The sequence below is a fragment of the Caloenas nicobarica genome, chromosome 4, assembly GCF_036013445.1.
Source record: "Caloenas nicobarica isolate bCalNic1 chromosome 4, bCalNic1.hap1, whole genome shotgun sequence".
NCBI lineage: Eukaryota > Metazoa > Chordata > Aves > Columbiformes > Columbidae > Caloenas > Caloenas nicobarica.
Genome location: NC_088248.1, coordinates 60,867,734 through 60,887,775, shown reverse-complemented (window position 1 = coordinate 60,887,775; position 20,042 = coordinate 60,867,734). Strand labels below are relative to the sequence as shown.

The following is a 20,042-nucleotide window of genomic DNA, read 5'->3' as shown; positions in this document are numbered from 1 at the left end:
ATCATTCAGAACGCTAATATTTAAAGTTTTAAAGCAGAAAGCATATAGAGCATTCCGCAATTTAGATAAGTATCTCAAATCCAACAACCCAACCTGTAAGGTTCAACTAAAACTGAGGGCAAAAGATGGCTTCATTTGATCATCCCAGGCTTTCTGTACCATAATTAAGTCAAGCTCCTTGAACAGGCTTTAGAGCTAACATACTTTTTCCTCAGTTTTAAGTATTTTTAAGGGCCTTGCACAAAGCAGTCATCTCCAAAAATTGAAATGGTCAAACAAAAAAAATTCTGTTAGATTACACAGTGATTTAAAATTTGCTTTTATACCTGGACTGCACTTCAGTAAATGGCCATTTAGTCCCTACTATCATTTAAATTAAGAGATGCTCAAAACATCCCTATATTTGAAAACAAAAAAAAATTGCAAACAAACAAACAAAACAACCCACAAAAAACACAACACAACAACTTTCTGTGTTTGGAGGAGGATGGAGTAAACCCCTTGAAAAATGTTCCATTTCAGGAAATTAAAATTTAACCAATATTGCAAAAGCAGAGAAATTGAACAAGTCAGCCCCATTTTCCTTCGTTATTCATCAGTTAAGTAACTTCTCTTACTGAAGACACTGGGATTTATCACAGTTCTTTCTCCAAGAAGAGAATTAACTCCAGGGACGGGCCAAGGCAAAAGGCGACACTTTTCAATTATATTCAATGATGCACTGATTAACCTTTTGGGGTATACTGAAAGTCTTCTCTGTCTCAAATTCCTACTTATTCCTAATCAGCTCCAACAGAACAATTTTGGCATGTTCAGTAAAGGAAGAAAGTGTCTTACTTCAGGCCATTTTGACAAAGATTACTTAGGGCTGGGCAACAAGCAACTCCAGGACAGCTGCTGGTGGCATCCCTAAAATGCACAAGTCATGGCAACAACCGTAAAAGAATTCAAAGTCAGTAAGTAATCTAAGGGAAAAGGCTAAACAATAATTACAACAAACCAAAATAGAAAACAAAGGCTTAAATTTTACTACCTTAAGGTAGTAAAAAAGACTTAAATTCTACTAGCTTTTATAACATGTTTAGCATTACAAATCAGTTCTCCATATTCTAGTGACATCATTTAGTTAAGAAATGGAGACTTATTATTACAACCATTATAGTACTATCTGAATACTAGAAGACACAGAAGATAATTTGGGTATCATAGCAGATTCATCCAGCCTATCAAATACATATAGACTTTTATTCAGAGCCTCAGCAGCCACTTCAAGAAATTAACGCAAGTGTCACCATTCAACCTTTATCAGAAAGGAAAGCTTATATCAGAATTGGTGGCAATGGAGGTGGTTAAGAGAAAGAAGGAAAAAAAATTAAAATTTGCTCAGTTTTTAAATGCCAGGAGTTATACACAGGCATTTTAGAGAATGTAAATTAATTCAAAGAACAGATATGGGGTCTGCAACAGTGATGTAAATTATTTACCATCTTTTCTCCCATAAAGAAGAAAAGCCAGCAGAAAGGACAAAAATCTTCCCTAGAAAAATCACGACAGCCTTTGTGAATTTTTGCAATCCTAGTAGTGACCCCAGTGCAACATTCCATGCACTCTAGCAAGCTAAAAAAATCATCACTTTAGATCATGTTTGGCCAACTCTGATCAAGGACAGAGCAAGTTACGAATCTGCTGTGAAGGGAGGAAGGCATAAGAGGATACAATTGACGTAAACTTATTTAAAGCCTCTGAAATTTCTGTATGGACAATTAAAATGAAGTCAAATCAACACAGACTAGGAAAAAAAACAAAGACAAGGATGAGCTACTTCTCTGCTCGCACTTCTTGGATACATAATGAGCCTTCCAAGAATAAGGCCAAAAAGAAAACAGGCAGATGAGGACAACTGATAAATCAGCTGGCACAGCTCTTAGAAGACCTGCAGGGTCCACAAATACCTTGCATAATACACCCAAACCTCAGCTTCCAGAATACAGTCAGGTTCCCAGAAACACTGACACTAGAGTCCAAAACATCATTTCCAAAGCAATTTTATCAACATCGAAATTTTTGTATTAAGTTTCTACAAAGATTCCACTTTGAAAGGGATACCCACCCCTCTCTTTACAGTTTTCTAAAAGTTGTATTTTTCCAAAGCACTTCTAACTTAAAGTGTGGTCGGCTCAGTTGTCACCGAATGTATCGCTGTACAGACTGAGTGCCACATGGCCTTATGATAATTTAAACTCTGTAGTCCTGACATATACTCTATGACACAACCTCCAAAACAAACATTTTCACTGAAAAATGGCATGTGCCATTCCTTTCCTCACTATTCACACCTAGAAGAATTAGATAAACCAGAGTGAAACACTAGGACTCAAATGAAAAACGAGCCTTTCAGAAAAGCTGTAATTAGTATATTTTAAAATAAGGATAATTTCTAAGCTATATGTATCTTCAAGAAATTCTGTAGCCATCAAATAGAAAAAAGTGAGTTTCAGTATTTAACACTACTTCAAAGGCTACTAGATAACCACAAGACTATTTTGCCTTCCCTCCCTCTTCTTCTAACCCCTTGCCCTATTTTTTCATCCATCTCTTTCCCTTTTATTACTGTTCCTTTATTGCTACTGTATTTACTTTTCACTCATCTCCCTGCACAGCATTTTATCATCTTTTACCATGATCTTATCAAAAGAATACTAGTAATACTAGACAGTCACATAATCTATGCTGCCTTTATAACAAATCAGGTATCCAAAGAAACATTTTACTAATAAAACTGATATATTATTCATCTAATGATTTGGAAGGCTTTCTACTAACCAGACATAAAAGATGAGCAACTTAAAACTCCCAGCTTTCTGACATAATTTTACATACACAAAACCAACACGAATGCACAGTGTCACTAACAGAGGCGCTTTGTGGGGAGCAGCGTCCCTCATCCTCTTTCCTCTCCCATTCACAACACCCATGGTGCAGGTACAAGTTTCTTTACAGCCCAACAGCAAATGAGATGGGAGAAACGATTCCAGCTGTAACTACACTTCCCTTATTCCCTGTTTTTACTAACTGAAGGTTAACCTGGACCATTCTCGGCCACGAACTGTTTCCTCCCAGCACCTGTATGCGATGAGCAAATGAGGTGCTCTCCATTTTCTGAGTATTCAGAGAGGACATCCTTCCAGCAGGGCTCAAAAGGTGACTAATGACATGAAATTCTCATCATGAAAACAAGGGCTACAAAAGTTAGGCTGACAAGAAATTCAGAATGCAGCCAAAGCTTTGAACATCTTTCACAGTTTACCCAACTGCTAGCAGAAGTACAAATTTGGACTCTATTAACCCTCTTATTTCATCACTGCTTATAATTAGGTGTTCAAAATTTATCACATATACATGAGAGTAGACAGCTGGGGGAGAAAAAGTTGGTTCATTTACATTTAAATATTATAATTTCATTTCAGGAAAATAAAGCCAGTCCACGAGATTATAAAAGAATCCTTCCCTTTATGCATATTAATTATGTTTTGAAAGCATTCATTTCTTTAAACCAACAATAAGTTTCAGTTACAATGAGTTTTTATATCATAATTTCATTAGCTTACAGGTAGTCTAATATTTTTTTCATATTACATCTCAGTAATTTTCTAAATTCAGCATGACAATTAGAGTTTTAAGATTAATTACACTCAGGGAGTAACAGTTCTCAAAAGGATACTTCTTATATTTAAGAAAGAATTCCATCAACTACCAGCATAAAATTATTGTAAACACAACAGCTGAAGGATTCACTGAAGCAGAAGCATTAGGTTACATTTCAACGTGCAAACTGTATTTTCAGTTTAATCATGGATTGTAACATATTCAGAGATATTTCTGAGTAAGGCTTAAAAGAATATCTAAATTAAAAAAAAGAAACATATTCCATGATGAAGACACTTTCTGCCTAATCTTTATAAACTCATGCTAAACTACTATTACTGAGCCGAAGACACCGAAGACAAACATCTTCCTTTGCTACGCTTTACTATCCCATCTCTGATGGGATAAAAATCTAGATGCAACTTTTGAAACAGCTTCCAAGCTAAAATGACTAACCAGTTCCAACTAAAAAACTATAAAATCAAATTCACCTAGGATCATTTACAGCCATCTGCTCAGAACCATTTTCTCACTAGTCAAAGCCTTATTTCCATATGGTCTCAAAGGTGAAAAATTACTCTTTATTATTACACTACCTAAACTACAAATGGAAGTCTGTTATAGTGAACCCAGACATAGTGAACTTTTTGATAAGCTGAACATTTCCTGAAATCTTATTTCTTTCTACTGAATTCCAGAGGGGGTAAATCCTATTACACTGAACAGTCACTGAACAGCACAGGTTAATTTAATGGAAAACACTTTGAAATAAGCCTTTAACATCTGTTTTCACCTCTAATGGCAAATCAAAGAAGAACGATTCACACTAGTATCATTTAAAAAATGCGTAACTGATTTAAATAGACGTGTTCTTTGATGAATACAGCATGCATCTGTTTGACTTTCTTCACCTTTTATCTTAAGCAGGAAGTTCTCATTTTCTAATGTAATGCTCATCCCTGCAGTTGAAAGCACCGCAATGTAAAAAGAGGATATGCACAAAGTTTCTTTTTTCCTTACAATGTGAAGGTGAAGCTCTTCAGTAGTTCCAAACTGCCTCTGTGCAGCACTTCCCTTACTAATAGTTCCTCATACTCAGACACCAGCTCCCCTTATCTCTAATTGTCCAGCTGATGAACATATAGAAGGTGAACTCAGAACAAATGCTCTCAGCCAGGGCTATACCTGAATTTTTGCTACAACTGGAAAAGGCCTTCTGCTCTTGAAAGCTTGCCTGCTCTGCCTGCAAGAACTATGTCCCAGCAACATGCTTTAACTTGTTTCTCATTTCTTAAAATAAACGATTTATGGTCTTGGATTAGCTGTATAGAAAGATTACAACTTTAAAGAACTCTAATGTACACAGGGAAAGGAAGAAAATTTTATAAATGCAAACAAAAGATCAAGCAGAAGATCAACATAGCCAAGCAGCGTAACAAAAGTGAAAATAAATGACTGGGTAAAAGCAGTTACTACAACATTAAGAAACCCTACAAACTGTAGTGAAAACATACGCTATGACATACACTGATTCTCAGTAGGAGCTACTGCAGGGAGGTACAACACAGAGTAGTTATAAAGGGAATTACCTTACATATAGAGAATCTATACAGAAGCTATCTGTTACAGCTGGCACCTCCAGGAGTAACGTGTTGTTAGAGTGACCAGCAGCAGAAAGATCAGAAAAGGGAAAACAGGTGAAGAGGTAAGAACAAAAGATAAAATACTCTGCAATACCCAATACAATGGAATAGAGCTACCACTGCAGTCCCAATATTCATTAAAAGGAAACACCATTCATACCATTTACTCTAATACTTACAGGAGAGAGAAAAAAAAATAAACAACCAAAACAAAACCCCACGTATATTACATGTTTCTTATATAGTGGTTTTGTTGTACAGGAGCAGGTGGTTTTTTAAAACAGAATAATAACCTGGTGGAAACCCCCCCTTCTCAGTATGTGATCCAACTTTAACTCACAGACCATGTAAAAGTTTCACTCTATTCCAATAATTTCATTTTTATATTTCAAATATCATAGATTATTTTCCATGTCTTCCAAAGACGCGAGTTAACAGGCTCAAAGCTTAACATTTCATAGTATAGTTATATGCAATTCTTTCAAAACATACTAATTTAGAACAGTTAAAAATCTGTTACACACCATTTATTAACAAACATCCACACAGGTGTCTTTAAAGCATAATATCTTTATTAAAAACAAAATTAAATGGACTTTTCTCTGGAAAAAAAAAAAAAAAAAAGGTTACCAACCTGAAATCTCCTTTATTGTTCACAACCCTCTCTGGAGGGCAGTACTGCGCAGAACTTTCTAACACCACAATGTCGACTGTCCTTGTGTTATTCCCACGCCTGGTTTGTACATGGCAACCCCAGTTTCCTGTGGAGCCAGCCTGAATGTTTGAGATTGTCAGTGCACTGCAAAGATAAAATAAACAAATAAAACCCAACAGTCTTCCAATGAAATTTACACAAGCTTTTACCAAAAGATTAATAAAGTACAGAAAGACAATGGAAGAAAATACCAGTTACATACAACTGCGAGTGATCTTACAAAACCAGAGCTATCTATGAATCAATGTACTGTACTTAACAGAGAAATATTTACTCTTCTTCTAGCTCTCAACCTTGCCAAGGTAGGAAAGAACAAGAACAGCCATGAAAAAAAGTTCCTTCATTTCAGAAAGAAGAGATGAAAAGTCCAAATTCCCCAAGCATTATCATTGCTCAACACAAAATTTTTATAGTTGTCCCAGAAAGGCCAAACTAAAATAACTTCCTAAATGCATCACTTGTGATAAAGTTAGAAGCCCTAATTTACTAATGCAATTACAGCCTGTAGATGCTGAATGAGTCACAAATCTGCTGCAGGCAAACTAATTATAATTATAGATTTCTGCTGGAGATCACTCATAACTGTGGTGTGCTCAAAAGGAAGAGGAAAGAATCCATGAGTAGCTTACCTAAACACCTTGTTTCCATCATTTTCATGTTCCAAGGGAACAAATGTATCCTACCACAAAGATGTTTTACATGAACTGCATTGGGTACTCCTTGCAGTTAATTAAAACCTAACTGCAACAGTCCTGGGCAACCTGCTCTAGCTAACCCTGTTTTAAGCAGCTGGGTTCGATTAATGAAATATTTAGACCTCCCTCCTCAAACTTGATTGTCAGCAACAGTGACCAAAACAGGGTAATTAAGGAGATGTGTGAAATTACAGAGTACTTCCCTACTTGGGATGTTTCTGTCTACAGGTGTTCACTCAGCAAGGATATAAGAGGGCCTCATTCGTTATGGAAATAGTCACTAAATTAGAGCAGAAAATAAGGAGTGGGAAATAGATTTTCTTGTTATGGATTCACCTTGCAATCAGTGAGCAGTTATGAATCATATTTTTTTCAACAAAAATACCCTGGGACTCATCAGTTTCCACTATCTTTCCATCCTGATACCACAAGACTTGCATGTCTTGATCAATATACGAAGCCATACATTGGAAGGGTAGACTATCTCCTTCAAAGACAACTTGACGGTGAGATGGAGTCATATAGAAAGACGGTAATTCAAGCGGCGGTTCTAGAATCCAAGAAATAAAAGTGCAATTAATAGCAAGAAACTGTTTTCAAGAGAGAAGAAAAATACACTGAGTATCAATTATTGATATAACCTCCTTGTAAACTGCATCTTGCAAGATTTATATAAAAACTACATTCCATGCATCTGATATTGAAAAATACAAATTCTCAATACATTATTTTTCAAAATGTGTATTCCTTTAGTATAATACATTTCAAAAATCTTTTGTTAGCCCGTATCCAAGACTGAAAAATATAAACTTGAAAAGTATATGCCTTTTATTTCTTCACGATTTCTCACTATAAATATTTCAAAATCACAAACACATATGTTATATTATTTTGACAGAAGGAATAACGACAATACAACAAAGTTAAGCAAGGTGGTCATGTCTTCTTCACCACAAGAAGGTGGCTAATCAACAACAGAATCACCATGAAGGAAAGTCAGTCATAAAATGTAGATCTTTTAAATTCAAAAACTTGAGCTTGGAATAATTTGCACATCTGAAGCCAGATAGCTAGACTTTGGAGAAAAACAAAACCAAACAAAAACCAACTATCTGTTTCTGCTTCCTCTTGTGAAATTTAGGTAAAAATCCCTGAAAAAACAGGGAGGATTAGGAGGAAAAAGGAGTTTATCTCCAAAAGATGCTACTCATCCTTAGTTTCTACAAACTAACATCCACATTCACCAATTTATTTATTATTTATTTCCAAAAGCAAACAACACTGAATTACAACTAAAAATCAGCCTTTGAAAAAGAAACACTATTACTACTATCACGTACGTGCTGAACTTCAGGGAAACAAAACAGAGAAAAAAAAAAGTCAGTTCACTAATACTAAGAGAATACAGAGTGCATTAGAAAGTAAGTATCGGTTGTCAGGAGTGCTTACCACAGGTCAGAAGCTCCTGCTTAACCCCAGTCACCATCTGTGACTGAAGTGACTTGGGATAGGCACATTTAGTTTCACGTACAGTTATATTTCTTTCTTTTAACCACTGATGCATCCACAGGATGTTGCAATCGCAAAGAAGATAATCAGTCTGAAATTCTCTGCAACACAAAATGGGTATTCACAGTGACAAAATGAAACACTCAAAGGTCTGAAAGCTTGACATCAACAGCTGTGTGATGCCTCCCGTCATCACAGACACACAAACAACAAGCAGTCAAACCCCAGAATACAGCAGAGTTGGCTACCACTATGTATTAGAAGATACTCTAATCTTCCGCAAGCTATAGTCTGAAAAACAAAAGTACACACTCCCTGAGAAAAGGAATCTTCTCCAGAAACATGAGGAACGTCTAATACTTGTGCGTGAAAAAATTTCTAGTAATTTCTTTCATGAGGGAGTTGACAACATCTAAGCGAGCAATAACAAAGAATTGCTTGAATATGCATCACCATAACTTACGCACACACTTTATTGCTTCATTTTAGCAATCCAATGCCTTGACAGTAAAATCAAAAGAAAGATAAAAATAGCTTCTCACCTATTTCTCTTTCCAGAGCCATAATTCACACAATTTTAATGATAGTTTTTTGTTTTACAAGAAAATCATAAGGCTTTTCATTGATTCATAAAGTCTTCTCTGAATAATTTAATACTTTCTACTAAAAAGACATACTAAATCCCCCACAGGTGCCTGTTGTAGTCGGCTACATTAAAGGAGAACACAAATACTTTATTTAGAAACAGTCAAAAAATTACCAAAATGTATCCCTGTGTCTACACTGGTTTTTTACCTCTAGTGACGACAATTTATTTTTCTTTTTGCAAATGTCTAGAGGATAACACAAACTCACAGGCAGAACACTTCAAACACTAAATCAACATTCCTGCAAAACTCCATTTGGCCTTTATTCACAAGGATTCCTCCAGAAACGCACATTTTTAATAGCAATAGTTATATCCAGGTTCTCTTGTCAGACCTGTAATGTTCTTAGCCAGCAATCTTTATGTACACAACTAAAATACCAAGAACAACAACTTATGAACAATTAGAAGAAGCTGGAGGAGGGAAAGAAACATTTGCCTTTACAAACAAGAAATTAACTAGGTGTCAAAGCCACAAGTCAGAGCTTTTGAGAAAGTCCCAGTAGAGTGAGCCAACTGTAATGACTACCAGGCAAAAATGCAAGCTAATCATCAGCGCTGATACTTTTTTCCCCATCTACTTTCTTCCTTACAGAAGATTACAACTCTCATGAAATTAAAAGAGAGAAAAATAACATGAGATTGAGATGTATCCACTGTTACGTGTAACAAAACTATACTGTTCCTCAAGGACTAAGATATTCCTTAAAAGTATTTGTTCCCTTTGTTGAAAAGGTGTAAACTGCTATTTATTTAGTATAAAGTAAAAAATTATGCATACAGAAAAAAACATTCAGAAGCCCAGATGCTAGTATAGCTTTGTTCTCAGAACTATGTAACAAATACCGAGCATCTTTCGATGGAAGTTATATAAGCACCTAAATATCTGTACATACATCTCCCATGTGCTTATCCAGATAAAGAAACCACTATTATGAGGTTTAAAAGTAAAAATGCAAAACTGTAGTATAAACAGGTGTATATTAAATGTTTTTTGTTAAGAACACAAATAATCGTGTAAATTAAGATGCAATAAGTACTTACAGAGCCTTTAGTGAACCAAGATGATCAAATGTTCCCTGTGTAAGCGTAGAAAACAGATTTCCAGAAAGGTTCCTAAGAAATTAAAGTATCATGATTCGAAGTCATGCTCAAGCAACTGACATTTGAAATTAAAAAAAAAAATAATCCCTCTTCAAATAAAAATATCTCGTAGGCTTTAAAATAATGTTACAATAGTGTCATAGTTCACAAGACTGTAAGAATAATAATCAGGTCTGATAGCCTAGCAAAAAAAAAAAAAAAAAAAATCACAAAAGAAACTGTTCCCCAATGCTCCTTTTTTAGCTGAACAATTTTAAGACTGGGAACAATGACTGAAAGAAAAGACTTTATTTTTATTTAAAGCAACAACTAGCACACGTTGAGCATTCATTTTAAAAAGTTTAAAATTAACTTTGTTGTTCACAGTGAATCAATGTGTTACCATTAACATGCTGTAAGAAGAAGTTTTAATCTAGCCAAATATTTTTAGAAATATTATACATCCCACTTTCCCTACATCAGTAAAATCACTGCATAAGAAGTTAACAACCAGGGAAAAGAAGTATTCCATAATCTTACATGTTATTTTCTTAAAGTAAATGAAGAACTACAAAATGTAAGAAAGTGAGCAAAACAACCACACTGATGCTATGGTAGAGGGCATAGATATTAAAAGATTCTATAACCCTGAAATATTTTTCTAGGGAAAATGTTTTCTACAGTCTGCTACTCTCTCCCTTCCATAGCTTCTAAGAAACTGGAAAAAGGATGTAAAGCAGACAAAACACTGAGTAGTAGGGGTTTGGTTGCCCCCACCACCCTTTTATTTTTTAAGCTTGCTACTGAGTAACAAAACCACAATCATAGCCCCACTGTGTGTCTTTCAAGCACATACTTAAAACAAACTACTCCCACTGAAACAAAGAATGTTCACTTATATGAGGCTAAAACTTAAGAAGTAAAAATTATATACAAATCATACTTACAATCTAATAAGATTTACAAGTCCTCTAAATATATCTGCATTCAGGCAGCCAATTCTGTTATTAGTTAAGTCTCTATAAATACGAAAAAGCAAAATTCAGAATAAACTGTTTTAATTCCAAATTACATACAGTCTGCAAACAAAAGTATTTAAACTAAAATTCATGAGTAACAGATTGTTCCATATATACATTTAGTCTCTAAAACCCAAAAGGTACTGCTCTATGGGTGTACACACACATACACAGAGTCCTTATTCCGTTTCTGAAGTAGTAATGGTTTGCCCACGTACAGTTAAATAAGCCTAGCCTTTACCAGTAAATCCCCTTAGAACAGGCTCAGCTTACATCACTACAAATTTTCATATTTGTACACTATGCTCATCACATGCACTACATCACTTAATTTTTTTTATGTCAGAGAGACCTACACCATGCATTTATTTTACATTAATAGGACCACTTCTGTATTTATACTTACATAAACAAATATTATATATTTTACAATGTAGGTCTTAAATCAAATTGCCAAAAATTCTTAAGCAAATGAGAATTAAACTTGCAAGTAGTAATGGTCCAGAATTGGACCTTCAGCTTTAGTTTCAAGGTTTTCAAAAGTGCAATTGCCAGCAAAATTTCCTTTTAAGTGAGACAGATCATATGATCAGTGACAAACAAACATATACACTACAAAAAATTTAAGAAGGAAAGCTGTATACTGACTAAATGTGGGGCGTGTCAATGAAATCACTTCAGACTCAAAGGCTGAAAATCTGAAGGGTATTTGAAGAAAATTTTTAAAAGCCATCATGCTGAGGTCTTGTTTTTAAAGCTTTACCTGAGACTGAATTTTTACAGCCGAGGTATAAATCCCCCAAAAATGTGTTAATGGGAATGTTGGCACAACCTTCAATAAAGCAGCATTAATAGTGCTGTAACTTTGTAACTTCGGCATAGTATTAATAGTAAGGGACTCAATGTTCCACTATGACTTTTGGGAAAGAAAAAAAAAAAAAAAGGAAAAAAAAAATCACGAGCTTAATGTTTAACAAAGTTTTAACAAAGCAAGACTTGATGGCATCAAACCCCTGAATGAACATCTACCCAGTGATGTTTCAAGTCACCAAAATACAAAAAGGGAGGAATAACACAAGAGACTGCCAGGAAGAACAAGCAAGACTGCTAAGCCACAAGCAGAGGATGTTCTTCAGTCATACAACTAAGAGCAGACTTTGTTTTATACATACATCTATGTGTGCATGTATAAATTTAAAGAGCACATACATATTCAGCTTTAAATATATAAAAACTTTGCTGTCTACATTGCCAAAACCTAAGACTTACTCTACTCTCAGGCTTGTTTTGCTTGTTCTGTTTAAACTGACTAGCTAGATGTGCTACTTACAGTCTTTTCAGAGATGAAAGCCCCAGAAAAGCTCCTGGATCTATAGTACTAATAAGGTTGTTCTTAAGGTCCCTGTGGAGAAAAATTAAGACATAACATTTACTATAAACTACTCTTTAAAACAGATACACATGCATGAAGATACACTTAACTTGTCTCAACTTGTTTGGAAACTGCCAAAAAAGCCAAACAATACATTTCTACTTTCTCTAACGTAATATCTTTCAAAATTTGAAAATCTGTATTTTACGTAGAAAGAATAATCTAAACAGCATGTGTATTCCTTTAAATATTTTATTAGTTCCTATCACATGAAAGGGTAAAGGGTCAAAGATACTTGACCACAGTGTCCAAATAGGTTACAGCTGCTCAGGGTGTCACATTTGCTCATTACACAGAACAATACTGTGTTGTCTTCCTCAGCCTACCCAATTTTAAATACTTTAGCAGTCCCCAGCATCTGCCAAAAGAAGCCAAACAAGATCCTAAAAATACACCAAAGACACAATATTGAAAGTTTCCACTAGTGTTACTGGCACAAAAGCAAAGCCCTGGCTGAGAACTCCAAACACAGCTGGTGGAAAAATAGCACAGATTTTTAAATCTTAAATTTCCAGAATAGGAGATTGCAAGGAGAAATGTATAGTAACTATGTCATTAAACTGCTTTATTCATTGTACAAGTAACATAGGAGTATTGACTCCTAACTCAGGATATTTTGCAGATACAGCTTAATTTGAAAGGTCACAGAAAGCATCGGCCAGCATCTACACAGCTTTGAACAAACTTTATCACTGTATGAATGTTAAAATTATTTCTACCTCCTTATTAATCCAAGATTTTTTACTGCACTATTATCGTGAAACTTCGCAGGCACCTATTTCTACAAGAAAAAAATTCTCATTCCTTGGTAATATGTGAATGTTCTGCATTTTAAAAGAAAAGTAGTAACTTCAATTAAAAGCAATATTTTAGTAAGCAAGGGTAGAAAAAACAACTCCTACATCTACCACAACATTAATAATTCTGCCTGAAAGAGAATTGTACAAGAGGATTATATCTACCATCACACAGATATGCATGAGTGAAAATATAAATCCATCCCAGGATTTCACAATAGCATTTCCTACAGCCAGCTTAACAAATCATGGTACAACAGACAGTGCCATGGCACATGAATCCACTTCAATGCTGTGACTAATAAACATTTTCAATCCTTGAAATATTTTAAATACTTTAAATTTACCTTGCAGTACAGTAAATTAATTCTAAATAAAACTATGACAAACTTCTCTTATCTCAGCTTTATTTTCTTGCCCTGTACGGTGGCAGGGACTGCCAACTACTTCCAAAGCAGTATCAGGAACCTGAAGAACTGTAGAGTTTTGAAGCCTCTTTCGACCCAATACCAAAACCATGACAAATCTGAGAATACTAAATGTTATTTGTCACTCACCATCAGTCTTTGGGACAGGGAAGAAAAATGATACTTAGTGTTCATATTTTAAATTCCAGTTTAAAAATCACGTAACTCCCACTTAAAATCTTACTGTTGAAAAACATTCAGGGAGAAAAAGCTTGACAACACGTCTTGGAAATCCACTAGTCTAGATTATCAGTGATGTTTTATTTAATTACTTAAATTCAAAGCATACTCCCTGATACACTTCTTTCTTAAATCCATTGCTTCAGTGGGAAAAAAAAAATCTAGTTTTTAAATTAAAAGCAAGAGTTTTACTATGTACACAGCTTGTTTATACATTTTGTCAGATTAGTTGATAAAAACTGACTAGTCTATTTTTTTTATGTAATTTTTTGCTTTTTTGCCCTCCCCTTAGTAGGTATTAATATCAGTTCCAGAAGGATGATTACACTAGAATGAATAAATTATTTTTAAAAAGAAATGCCAACAATTTTCATGTTTTCATAAAACTTGATGTTTATTTTGTATTTTGTAAATAAGATAGCAAAGCGTTAATGAACCACAATGCTCAAGTAATTTTTAAAACACACCCTGGATGCCCCAAGCGTTCGCATTTTCTCAACCTGCAACCACAACAGTTGGGGAGTCTCCGAGGTTTTCCCCCTGCTCCCAGTGGCAGTCATTAATAAGCACTAGCTAGGCATCCATCTATCAAAAAGTATTAGCAGATGAAAACTGTGAAATAAAAAATATTTAAAGATCTCAAAATTAACACAGTGCTGACATCTCTGGCAGCTCTTCAGAAACAGTAGAAGATGTTGATGCACAGGCTGGTGCAACTGCCAGGACTCCAGTATCTGGGACAGTTTCTAAATGAAGAAATTACAGTTGCGGTTAAACCAACAGACTGATAAGATTCTCACTAAAAGGGAGGTGGGGAAGCCAATCTCTGAAAGTTGTGTTTGGCTTTAAAGTTTTTGTTGTTCTTAACACTTACAAATATGCATCTACAAATTAGTGAGTTTTAACAATGGGAATTTAATCATCTCAGCCACCGATTTTAATAATTTTTCTTTGGCAAAGCTCAACCAAGAGGATATAGTTATAGGTATTTGTTTCTCCAAATAAAAGAAAATCTGTCCAAAAGAAATCCATCAGAAGAAGGTTTAAGATAGGGTAATATTACAACACCCCAAGCTCTACACCATCAGTACACCTTTTATTTTACAGTAACTACATCTTTCATCTAGCAATTAAAAATACTGCTACAAAAAACCCCCACAAGCCAGGCGGTAGAGCAACCTTACACTGAGAACCTACACAAAATATAACATTTTCTCTTAAATCTAAATAACACTGCAGATGATGATGACCCTGTATTTATCAGGGAAGTTGATTAACTGAGATTACGATAGTTGAAAAACTTGGCATTTAAGGGATGTGTTGAGGACATGTAGTCCAACTTCTGGCTCAAAGCACAACTAAATCAGACCAACCACCCTGCTGTTGTATCCAGTGAAGTCCTGCAAACCTCAAAGGATGCAGATTTCACCCATCTTATCACCCAAATCTCTAAGTATTTAGCCATTCTCATTATGAAGAATTTTCTTATGTCCAGTTTGAACAGCTGTTCTTCAAATCCATGATCAAGTGAGCAAATAGCAACTTACCAACAAGCAAAAATATTTTTAAGAGCCTGACAACCACACCTAATGTTATCTTGCTAAGATAAGAAAAACCTTAATGAAAGAATACTTAAATATAACTATGGTTTGCCACGTAACAAACAAAATCCTTTCATTTCATTAGAATTTATAATTAAATGTTTCAGTGCATGTATACATAAAAACTACTTATGTATTAATACATCTTACTTCAAATTTACTGCTTTCTGTCTCAGCACAATGAAGATTGTCTGAATTATTACTAAAGCATCCTGCAGGCACAAATGATGCATATGTATACATACTAACACGTAAACATTATTTAGCTCTCTCCACTACTATTGGATAAACTATCTTTTCTTCCTGAACAGAACTTGAAAATTAATGTCAGACATGAAATACATTAGCTACCATGGATTCTTACTATGCAAAATGCCTTTTCAAAAAGGAAATGGGGGAAGATAACTACGTAAGAAATGACAAGAAGAGGTTAAACATTACATAGCCTATCCCTCCTACAGCCCTACGAAGTATAGATTTTATTCAGGCAGATCCAACAAATGCTTATGAATAATTAAACAATTTTTATGTTTCCTCATCATTCACCGAGTACGATTTAAATTCTACCCTATACATACATAAACTTCCTCCCTAAAACACAGTAGGCTATTTTTAGAGTTTTCACCATCAGTGTACCAAGCATTTAGGGTAACTCCAAAACTGTCGATAACTGAAAGCACAATACTTTATTGCATGTGGGTCTCGGATGTAGAATTCTGCTTTCAGGTTACCATATTCAAATTGTACGTTAGGCTTAAGTGCTGCTGGAGCTGTTTCACTAGGTTCAAATAACTCTCTCTAGAAAAGGAAAGGTGACTTAGATCTATCACTGATTTTGATAATATTGGAGTAATACAAGAATAAAAAGCAACTGGAGTGTCCAAGTACATAAGGAATTACAAAAGACATGACAGTTCAGAGACTGGGATACTTCACAAATGGAAATTAAAAAGCTGTTATTAAAAATCATCTCTTGACTTTTTGATAAGTTCTTACGTAGGCTTTTAACATCCCCTTGCACCTAAAGAAATCAATAGCAACTTAGATCACTTTGTTTTGTGGTTTTGCTTACCCCATCACATTATCTGTGGCATGGACTGATGAACTACAAGAGTAAAAATTTCTTGAAAATGTAATGCAAAAATGTGAAAGAAAAATGCTTGAGACTACCACACTTAGGCAAACTAAAGAAAAGCTAGAGTCTAGACCAGAAAACCTTTATTTTTTCCTTCGAATAATTTCTATATTCCCAACAGTTCAGAATACTCCAAAGCATTCAATTTCACAGCACAGATTTTTCAGCAGACTAGAAGCACGTTTCCTGCTCCCCTCACCACTCATCTTTCAGAAATTACCTGAGAAGCAGGTGAGGATGAGGAAAATAAATATTTTGTTAGCCTAACACTCTGTGTTGTCCTTAAAGAGCCACAGCTAACAAAGAGATGGAGCTTCCAGAAGCAAAACCAGAACTAAAGTTAGAGCAGAAAACATGTTCCTGAATATTCATAGAACTGTTTCTTTGCTCGGTAATATTCAAATAAGAAATACTGATACTCTCCAATCACTTGTTAAGACTTCTTAAAAAAAAAAAAAGTTCAGGTAGACCGCTGGAGGAACTCGGGTCTATCTTTTCACATGCTCTGCTGCAGTATCACAACAAGAATTAAAATCAGAAACTGTTACTGTCTGGAAAAGTATTAAATGCTCCTATTTTTACTTAAGGCACCTATATATCTGTAGATTGGTGCTGTAAAAACAGCAGAAAAAAAAATTAGACTCTCTACAAATAACACTCCCTTCATATTGCATATTTTCCCTTTTCAAAGGTTTATTACTATAACCTAAAAAGACATTGGTAAAGCCTTGTCATTATTTACAGTTTGATAAATATCAAACCCTTCTTCTGCTCTCTAAATATTTTACTGAATTCCATGCCTGTCTCTTCCTTCTTTCTCCTTCACATATAATGAAAAATAGTACTTTACAAATGCATAAAGTAATCTTCTTATCCTTGCAAAAATCAACAGGCAGCATTAGCTGGCTTCCAGACAGAAGACAGCAATTTGCTTCTAAGTTGCTGGACTTCGACTAATGCAATATAAAGTCAAGTATTTACTAGATGAAAAATTATCTGCCACAAATTAGTTGTGCAAGAAGCTACTTCAACATTTAAACAGCAGGCAATTCATAGCAAAACATAGTATTAACAAAGTCCATGGAGATTAAAATACTTAACATCTTTTTGGACACTTTAATTAGCACTTACAGCAGTTAAAATTTTTGACCTGCTTACTACTATTCAGCTGTTTCTCCTTTATGATGAAGACACATGGCCATTAATAATCATTTGCTGGTGTATTAACTCCTACACCAGTGCACAAAGTGTGTCATCTCATTCAGATGAGACCACCATACCACCTAAAATACTGCTATCCCAGATCACTTCAAATGCTCAAAACATGATACCTGCCTTACTGCCTTCTTTTCCTTTTCATGAAAAAAGATATTAAAATAATCTAGAAAATCCTTATAAACGACAGGAGTAAAATGGAAGCAAGCTGGGTTCTTATGACTTTAAAGAAAATTAAGATTTGGATTCATAGAGCAAATGCAAATTATCATCTCAATCTAATTAGAGTTTCAAGTATTTCCTGTCTGAAAATTGTAACGAGTTACAACAAATAACAACTGTCAGCAGATGCCTTTATTACCTAAGCATGGATGCCAAAATAATGTGTAAAGATCTAGAATGCCATCACAGCTGATAACCTTGCTTCTTTGGCACAATGGCTTATTTCTACAATAAAGTTCATTTGCCAGTGCAGAAGACAAATCTTTCTTCTGGCATGTGGGGGATGGATTAGAGGAAGCATTTGAATTTATTTAGGCCAGGTGACTGGGATTGCAGCCTTCAAGTTTTAGAGGAAGAATAAAATACTTTTAATCCCCTGAAGCCAAAAGGCGTTTGGAACTCTTCCTAGATGTTGCGAGATGATTATGAAACTGGCTACTTTCCCAGTCAAATGGCCTAGAAAAATCCTTATCTCTAAAGTTTCTGCTTGCTCCCAGGTAGATCAGCCTGCCAATCCTGACCTTCTACCAGCTGGAAAAAAGCTGACTGTAACAGAAGCTACAATGCTGCTTCTTATCCCATAGGTGATAAATCATCTGAAAGGAAAAGTGAAAACAGGAAGCAAAAGATGTCCAAGAAGATACTCCCATCAGCCTCACTCCCATTTCACACCCCCCATACATTCGGTATATACCCAAGTTGTAAAGTAAGCAGCAGAACTGTTAAAATAAATGTCAACAAACTTAAAATGACTCTGCCCTCTTTTAGAGGCTCTAATACATCTGCTTCCCCTACAAAAATACTTTACAATTGTTTGATAAAGGGTGTGAAACTTCATAAGTAAATTAAAGAAAGTGTTTTCTTTAAAACATAAGTTTTCATATTATGAGACCAACAACAAGAAAGCAAACATGGTCACCATAGTATTCCAGTGAACTTCCCACTAAAACTGCCCTAATTTCATGTCCAGGTGAGATTATCCCTTTATGCTGTTAAATGACTTTCATATTCATGAATGCTCAACTATGTTAACTCTTCAATCACAAAAAACCCACATCATAATAAAGAACAGATCTCTTAAGACATTTGTTCCCAGAATTATAAATGAAACATAAACAGAATATAACTTAATTTTTAAAGTGAAAATAGCTTTTTAAGAAGTGCTTACAGTCTTTCAAGAAGGTGTAATCCAGAGAAGGAACCATTCTTCAGCTCTGTTATTTTATTGTTACTCAGAATCCTGTAAACAAAAACAGACAAGAACAATATATTATGTTTGGTAACAAAATGATTTAGTGCAGCTTACACTTCTGGTGTAAATCTTTTTGTTTAACAACACTTATATCAAACTACAATGCCTAGGTCATTTTCTGAGGTGTACAACAGAACTGCTTAAAAATTATGAAGGAGAAAAAGGACTTTCTGTGTTATGAAACCACGCAAGCTTAAGTAATTAACACGCAAAAGAAAGTTCACCCATATAGGATTATGATAATAAAGCACCAGAACTGGTGTCATAGAAAATGAAGCATTGAACAACCAACCTACACATTTGACATTCTGTTCTTCCATATCCACTTTGGTTTTCAAAACCACACAGCATTTCACCCATTTCCTCTGCTGCCACCCTCAGCCACACGCTCACTTCTCCCAGCCATCTGTCACACATTCATCCTTCTCCTCAGTGCAATCTTTTTAAAAACAGCTGCAAATAAGCTCAGCAAGCACTCCTTCACTTCTACCTAACCTTTCTTCTCTTAAAGGACCACAGAACCACAAGCTCCCCCTTCCACACAAATAACTGGATCAGGCCCATCTAGCCCAATACCCTGTTCTGCAGTCACAGCCGTATGCACATGCAAATTATCCGCAAGTTAGGAAATCCCTTGTATAGCTGGATGTTTCCTTACTTAGAAGGACCTGCTTTCTATACAGCTACGTATTTCTCTGTCACAAAAAAGGCCCATTTTCCTTTTGTATCACATAAAATTTTGGCATCCATGACACTCCTTACAAAACGTTTCACAGTACAAAGCTC

General features: G+C 35.1%; 1 protein-coding gene across 2 annotated transcripts in view; it reads right to left on the bottom strand.

Moving 5' to 3' along the window:
* Positions 1-20,042, bottom strand: part of ADGRA3 (adhesion G protein-coupled receptor A3) — a 57,965-nt gene that overhangs the window by 22,046 nt on the left and 15,877 nt on the right. For both annotated transcript variants that reach the window (XM_065633409.1, XM_065633410.1), the window contains 7 exons: positions 19,173-19,244; positions 12,286-12,357; positions 10,884-10,955; positions 9,898-9,969; positions 8,148-8,308; positions 7,035-7,248; positions 5,923-6,087 (listed from right to left, as the gene is read on the bottom strand). In XM_065633409.1, the coding sequence (XP_065489481.1) occupies positions 5,923-6,087; positions 7,035-7,248; positions 8,148-8,308; positions 9,898-9,969; positions 10,884-10,955; positions 12,286-12,357; positions 19,173-19,244 (828 nt within the window). The remainder of the gene's footprint in view (positions 1-5,922; positions 6,088-7,034; positions 7,249-8,147; positions 8,309-9,897; positions 9,970-10,883; positions 10,956-12,285; positions 12,358-19,172; positions 19,245-20,042) is intronic.